The sequence below is a fragment of the Musca vetustissima genome, unplaced genomic scaffold (assembly GCF_032173495.1).
Source record: "Musca vetustissima isolate MV318-11 ecotype Yass unplaced genomic scaffold, APGP_CSIRO_Mvet_v1 utg22542, whole genome shotgun sequence".
Lineage (NCBI taxonomy): Eukaryota > Metazoa > Arthropoda > Insecta > Diptera > Muscidae > Musca > Musca vetustissima.
The window spans coordinates 41,506-49,804 of NW_026881138.1; the positions used below are offsets into that span (position 1 = coordinate 41,506).

The 8,299-nt window shown below is 34.0% G+C and overlaps 1 protein-coding gene across 1 annotated transcript; it reads left to right on the forward strand.

Annotated features, from left to right (window-relative positions):
• Positions 1-4,802: 4,802 nt before the first annotated feature.
• On the forward strand, positions 4,803-7,995 carry LOC133327178 (proton-associated sugar transporter A). Its single transcript, XM_061535743.1, has 6 exons — positions 4,803-5,606; positions 5,819-6,021; positions 6,085-6,444; positions 6,506-6,636; positions 7,533-7,707; positions 7,770-7,995. Exons 1-6 carry the CDS (start codon positions 4,835-4,837, stop codon positions 7,989-7,991), a joined length of 1,863 nt encoding a protein of 620 aa, XP_061391727.1. The 5' UTR covers positions 4,803-4,834; the 3' UTR covers positions 7,992-7,995.
• The last annotated feature ends 304 nt before the right edge of the window (positions 7,996-8,299 follow it).

An 8,299-nucleotide genomic window follows, 5' to 3' on the forward strand; every position in this document is an offset into this window, starting at 1 on the left:
TAAAATAGATAAAAATCTCCTAAATATTATTCGATCATTACCAAAAGCTTTAGGTTCGCCTTTGGCCAGAACAGGACCTACACGACGATATAGTTACGTACGGTATAAAAAATAAATAAAATAAATCGTGTACGACGTAAAACATGTGTATTACACAGAAAAATAATTAATATATTATATGAATTGTGTTCAAAAAGTGTTGCCAATGTACAGATTTCTGTATTTTATGAATGCAATTCAAAAACATTTAATACTGGTTTCTAGTCAGAGAAAGTAAAAAAAAACTTTGGTGGTAGTGACGAGTTTTCTATTTTACTCGGGGTTTACACATATGTAGAACTTTTGCAAGCAACTCTGTTGAGTCTTTGGACAGTGGAAAAGTGATAAGGGGGAAAATGCAAAAGAAAATCGAACATCAACACTTGTTTGATATATTGCATTTGGCATTTATATCGAAATAATTTGGAAAATACATATGAGAATTTTATAACACAATGCCGAGGTCAGTAACAGTGTCTAAAATAAAGAAACAATGGAATGTAAAAGTAACCACAATCCAGTGAGTGGAGAGAAGAAGTCAAACACAAAGTGTGGTAAGAGGTGGAGGACGCACTATGAGCCAGGAATCAGTTTTTTTTTTTTTTTTTGGAAAAAAGTATATTTCAGTTAGAGGCGATAAAACATTATATATTTGGAATCTGGGGAATTTGAACATCACACCAGTAAAATGTTATAACATTATGGATCACGGCTTACAAATGAAGTGATCAACATTTCATATTGCGTCAAAATATTATTATGAAATGATGGTGAATTAAACAGAAGGGACTAGTGATTATAATGAAAGTAAAAAATTGTGAGTAATTTGAAGATAATAAAAAAGTTCGCATATAAAACACAAAAAACTGAGTTTCAGAACCTAGTGCCAAGCAGTGCCAGAGGATATTTTATAGAGTTGGACAATCTAGTTCACGTAGCGAATTGATCTTTCTTGTTCCTTTTTTAAAAATGAACTAGTTCCTTAATGTAATTCCTTTGCTCCATATAGTTCCTATACTCCAAACAGTTCCTTCGCTCTTTATAGTTCCTTTGCTCTTTATAGTTCCTTTGTTTTTATAGTGCCTGTGCTCCACATAGTTCCGACTCCTACATAGTTGCTTTGAATCTCTCTCTTTCATAGTTCTTTTTTTTGCTCACATAGTTCCGTGTTGATTTGTTAATAGATGATTGAAAATTGTGCAAAAATGAAATGCAGGACGATAAGCATAAAATATTTTTTATAAATAAATACAAATATTTAAAACAAAATAAAATTTAACTATTTACACAATAGTAAATTGATGAGCGTATACAATGTGACAGACCAAAATGGAACGAGATCAGAAAAAGGAACTATATTAATTGAAGAGTTGGAAATAGTTCCGATCGTTCCTTTCTTGGAATAGTTCCAATGAACTAGTTAGTTCCGGAACTACCCAACTCTAATATTTTAGTGGTTATAGCAACAATTGATGTCATGATATGTTCTCTGCCGAAAATTTTAATAAACTTAAGAGTTATTACCGATAATATACAGTTGCGGTCAAAATAATAGTAGTGGCTTTATAGGAATATTATTTTGTTTTGTAGATTCTGTGTTTGCTTCTATTATCCTCTTTTCTTTTTTCCACTTCATAACCTCGTGTAACAACAACATAACATGTACCGTTATTTTTGCATACCATTGTTGTTGTTGTTATAATGAAAATATAAAATACACTCCCGCTAGTGAAACACGTGGCCGCCCTCCAGTATTATCAAAAAAGGTGTTGCACGAATAGTAAGGTATTCAAAACAAAACCCCTTTGCTGCTGCTACAGAAATAAAAGACAAACTTGCTGTGGAAGCTAGCGTTGCAGACGTCTTCGAGATGCAAATTTGGCGGCGCGAAGCCCACGAAAAGTGGCGTTGTTGAAGAAAATGCATGGAGGTAAGCGACTAAAATTTCCTAAGGAGCATCTGGATTGGCCATTGAAAAATGGAGGAATATTTTGTGGACCGATAAGTCAAAAATTGTTCTATATGGCGGGAAAGGCTCACGAGCTTACGTAAGACGGCCTCCTAATTCAGAATATAATCCAAAATTTACGTTAAAAACTGTAAACCATGGAGGATCCAGTGTAATGATATGTGGATGTTTTTCTTTCTACGGAGTTGGATCAATATACTGGATAAAAGATATCATGGATCGCCACCTGTACGTCAAAATATTACTGTCTCCCGATCTCAATCCCATTGAGAATTTATGGCGTAATGTAAAGGCCGAGGTTGCGCAAAGAAAACCCACAAACAACAGCACATTGTGGGATGTTGTTAAGGATGCATGGGAGTCAATTCCTGTTGAAAGGTGCCAAAATTTGGTGAACTCCATGCCTCGACGCTGTGCCGCTGTAATTGCGAATAAAGGGTTTGCCACTAAATACTGATTAAATGCCTAACTTTTGAAATGAAATAGCCGACCTATTATTTGTTTTCGTTATTAATATCCATTAAATCAATAACACTACTATTATTTTGACCGACTATATTTGAATTAATTTAAATATTTTTAAGTTTATATAGCGAACTTGAATTAAATTTATGTTTTTCTTGTATTTTAACTTTAAGTTATAAAACTAACGATGTTAAAAAAATTAAATTTCAAAACATTCATAAATATTTGAAGCTCTTTTTACTTATTTCAAACTGTTGCACTACTATTATTTTGACCGCAGTTGTACATATTGTCGTTGAAAATTGCCTTTTAATAACATAGGATGCTGATGATAAAATTCGGTTCAAGCGAACGGTACCCCTTTTCTTTTTTTTCAACCAAATTTGTTGTAATTTAATATTTTGAATTCTCGTTGGGTGTGAAATCTTCATACCAAAAACTATCAACATTGGCTTAGGTTTCAGGATTGGCCCCACTTTAAAGGCGTTTTACAACCAAATGGGCTATAATTCAAATTTAATTAACGTATTCCATAGTTTTAAGACCATAATACATACGATTTCATGCTATTATTTTTTAAATACTGCCAAGAAATGAAAGAAACCACACAGACAAATGTTATTGCTTTAAAATATCGAAAATGGTGCTGAACCTTTATATCGGGGTTATTTAAAAATTTATATATTATATATTAAAAATTTTCAGCCAAGTGGTGTCTTATATTATAAAACCCCAAAATGCATTCTATAGCTTGGAAATGAGCTTAGAACCATATAAACACTAAAGTGGGACAGACATTTTATGTGAGATATATCAAAAACATTGCGAATTTTCTGCGAAAAATATTTTTTTAACCTAAAACCCTGAGTGCCGAACTACGTCCCTTTCACTTGGAAAATTCGGCCAAGACCTTTAAAATATCTATCAATAAATGATGCGGTATATATTCGGTTTTCAATTACAAACATCATGGGAGTAGTAGCAATGTATGTGCAAAATTAAAAAATCTGTATTAATGGGACCCCCCCATTCTCAGGGTCAAACTTTTTTTTTATATAATTCGATTCTACACTAATTCGAGAATGTCTCTACAAAATTTCAAGTGAAAATCTCAAGAAGCCTTGAAGATATAGCCGATTTATTGTGTCAGCATCAAGTGACAGCTCAAACTTTAGACGCGTTTTTCTCTTTCTCTTCTCTAATAACCTAATCGATTTCAAATTTTTACACGTTTCTCTGTGAGTGTATAGCTATCGTATGAAGTAGGATAAAGCCAATCGGTGAAGACCTTTCTATTTTTTAACATGGTTTTTGGTCAAAAATCGGCGATTTTGCAAAAATATTTTTTCAAAGGACCGCCATTTTGTTTATTTTAGAGCGAAGTCAATAATCCAAGTTCATACGAGAGCCAGACATGTACTCTTTGTAACACCGTTGGAATTTTCCGATTCCGATGTTCCAGTGAGGAGTTATCATGCCCGCCATCAAAAATAAGGACTTTTCTTTAATTACAAAAAACAACAACAAAGCAATAACAAATTTTTTTGTAAATTATTTTTCTTCTCTTTTAAATCTTCAAATATATATGTATGTGCAAAGTTACAAACCTTAACAAGCATTGGTATTGATTTACCAGCCCATTGAAAATCTTGAAAAATTTAAATCGAGAATGGGTGGGGTTCCCTTAAAAGGTTTTATATTAAAATATGTAAAATTTTGTTCATATCGAGAGTTATTGTGATAGCAGGCCGAGATGGAATTCAATTGTTCCATTAATACAATATTGGTTTCTCTTAATAAATGTAAAGTATTCTAACATGACAGCTTGAGTGCTATCATGAAAATTGATTTGTTTTCAAACCTAGGGTCAATAAAAAACGCAAGATAGTCCTATTTGGGCGGCCACAAATGTGGTACATTTTTTGATCTATTAAGTTAATAAATTTCAAAAATTATAGGTGTGAAAAATGTTTATTATATTTTTAATTTTATGAGTAAAAACACCTCAAGTATGATTCCTCAAAATTCCACACAAAAATCTGCATTATAGAAAATTTTACAGCATTTTTAATAAAAATGAACAAATGTACCCGGTTATTGGTAAAAACGATGGTTTCCTAATATTTTTTTTATTTACTGTTGAATAATAAAATATTTTAAATGTGTTTAGTATACTAGTTTCATCAAAAATATGCATTCGAATACTACGGGAATATTAAATGTATAAAAATTTTATTACCATCATTATGCAAATAACTTATGAATATTTTTCATTTCATTTTCCCATTGCAGATTTTCGCACCGCTGCACTTTTCCCCAATCACCAAAGCTCTAGTAAAGCAATAAAAAACAAATAACAAAATGGTGGGAGTAAATGTAGATTCCAGCTCCGATGAGCTGTCATCGAAAAATAATGTGATGATCAAATATATGCTGAAGCAACGTGAAAATCATGCGAGGGCACAAAAACACGACTACTCACACGTCTTTAGGCGGAAGACACGCTTCGAGATGTTCCGATTGTCAGCCATAGCGATGGGTATTGAATTTGCCTATGCCGCTGAAACGTCATTCGTATCACCGATTCTCTTGCAGATTGGTATCGATCACAAACACATGACCATGGCATGGGGTCTATCGCCACTGATTGGATTTTTTGTATCACCATTTTTGGGTTCGGTCAGTGATCGTTGTCATTTGAGTTTTGGTCGACGTAGACCCATCATCACATTGCTTTCGGTGGGTATTTTGGTTGGCTTAATATTGGTTCCATATGGCAAAGATTTGGGCCTTTTGCTGGGCGATGAAGGTTACACTATGAGTAATGTATCGTTGCCGTTAAATGGTAACTATACGGTTCATGATGGCAGTGTGTCAGCACAAATGGCATTGGATCCAGATGAGGGATTTTCAGCGTCGAAATTTAAATTTGCCGCCATTTTGACAATATTGGGTATGGTTCTGTTGGATTTCGATGCGGATACATGTCAAACACCGGCTCGGACATATTTGTTGGATATGTGTATCCCCGAGGATCAGCCAAAGGCTTTGACCATGTTCACACTATTTGCTGGAGTAGGTGGCACTATTGGCTACGCCATTGGCGGTATCGATTGGGAAAGTACAAATATTGGTGAGTAGAATCGGATTTCAAGGGTTTTAATTTTCAATGGTTGGATGTTGTCGGACAGATTCACAGTTTTTAAAATGTCAAGAGATTATTTTCTAACGTTCAATATTTTTTTCTGCACTGCAAGATCCTACCAAAAGCTAACTTGACCCTGTAATAATCCTCCATAGAGTTATAGTTGACCCAATATATTTATATTATGGTTGAATTTACAGGTTCCTTCCTTGGTGGCAACATTCCGACAGTCTTTGCTCTGGTGACCGTTATATTCTTCTTTTGTTATTTACTCACTGTGACCACATTCCGTGAAGTACCGCTGAAATTAATCGAACAGGATGATATGTTGAGACCGCTGTCGGCCAAGGCCATTAAGAAGGAATTACAGAAAAATAATACCAATGTGTTCTATATACATGAGGTAAGTCCCCAAGAATATCTCCTATCAAACAATTATTTAGTTCCCAATCCCTTTTCCCCGCAGAATTCCACCATGGATGCAGAAGCCGCTGCTGCAGCCGCAGCTGAGAAATATACCGTCATCGATCGTTATCAAGGTGCTGGTGAAACGACATCAAATGGTGTTTCCAATGGTCATGCCAGTAATGGCACACAACTACCTCCACCCGCACCAAAACTCTCCTCTAAGGCCATTGATATCAAAGAAATCGATGACGACGATAAACCCGTTTCGCTGAAGAAATATCTGAAAAGTATATTTGTTATGCCCAAGTCAATGAGAATTTTGGCTTTGACAAATCTTCTCTGTTGGATGTGTCATCTCACCTATTGTCTGTACTTTACGGACTTTGTTGGTGAGGCTGTTTTTCATGGTGATCCAATGGTAGGGTGTAGGGTTGAAGTTATGTCAGTAGTATTAAATGTTATTTTTTCTTTAATTTTAGGCCGCTCCCGGTTCCCAGGAGGCAGAATTGTATGAAGCTGGTGTTCGTTTTGGTTGTTGGGGTATGTCCATTTATGCCCTTTCGTGTTCCGTCTATTCGATGACTGTGGAAAAACTCATGAAGTGGTTTGGGTAAGAGTTGAAAGAAATATTGGCTTTTTAAGGTTTTTTAAAAATATTTTTTAAGAACCTCTATAAGCGTGGATTTCAAGGACCTCTATAAACATGTAGTTTTTAAAGAATATTTTTCAAGGACCTCTAGAAGAGTGTAGGTTTCAAAGTATATTTTTAATATTTTATTTATTTGGATTTTTTAGAGTATAATTTTCAAGAACGTTCATAAGCGTGGTTTATTTAGAGAATATTTCTTCATGAACCTCTATAAGCATGGATTTTTTTAAGAATATTATTCAAAGTCTTATATAAGCGAAGATTTTTTTAAGAAAATTTTTTCAAGGACCTCTATAAGAGCATTTTTTAATGAATATTTTTTGATGGACTTCTATATACGTGAATTTTTTAAGGAATATTTTTTAGAGTCCTTTATCAGCGGAGATTTTTTCTATTACACCAAGGCGTAGATTTTTAAAGGATATTTTTTCCATTAGACCAAGGTGTAGATTAATAAAGGAGATTTTTTCCATTAGACCAAGGCGTAGATTTTTAAAGGAGATTTTTCTCATTAGACCAAGGCGTAGACTTTTAATGGATATTTTTCCCATTAAACTAAGGCGTAGATTTTTAAAAATATTTTTCCATTAGACCAAGGCCTAGACTTTTAATGGATATTTTTCCCGTTAGACCAGACTTTTAATGGATATTTTTCCCGTTAGACCAGACTTTTAAGGGATATTGTTCCCGTTAGACCAGACTTTTAAAGGATATTATTTTCAATTAGACCAAGTATTATTTTTCAAAGACCATTAGATGTTCAATAATTCAATCCTCCAATTTGACAAAAAATATCCAGGCAAATTAAATTTGATCTTCTATTTTATTAATTTGAAATCCTTTACTTTTAATTTCAGTACCCGAGCCGTCTATATCAGTGGCATCTTGTTTTATGGCGTTGGAATGTTAATTTTGGGACTCTGGCCCACCAAATGGGGTGTTTTGTTCTTTAGTACCTCAGCGGGTATTTTATATGGAACCATATTTACAATGCCTTATATATTGGTGGCAAAATATCATGCCAAGAATTGCGTAAGTATTTTCAACATATACGATTTTTTCGTAAATCAAATTTATAACCTCCTCTCTTACAGTTCCGTGTTCGCGATGGTGAAACCGTACCACTCAAACAGACCCGTGGCCTTGGCACTGATGTGGCCATCATTAGCAGCATGGTATTTATTGGCCAGCTGATTGTATCGGTGATTGTTGGTCCGGTGGTTGCCTGGATGCAAACCACTTGCGCCATTCTATATCTGTCCACAATTTTGGCATTCTTTGCCGCCATCTCTGCCATGTTTGTGTTGTATGTTTAAATGATTCGGACTGAAAAGAAAACAACAAAAAAACAAAATCAAAGAAAACAAAATAGAACAGCATAAAACGAATTGTTAATTAATTATTATCATTATTCTCATTGTTAAGAAATAAATCCATAGATATTTAGTATATATCTACCAATGTATGTGTATAGTATAAATAATATATATGTTAAATGTAAATATACTTATATAAAAAATTAAAATTCATACACATAGTTTTATTATACCATATTCGTCATAGGGATAGGGATAACTTTGTAAGTTGGACCGGCCGAAGTTTTTATACCCTCCAACATGTGGTA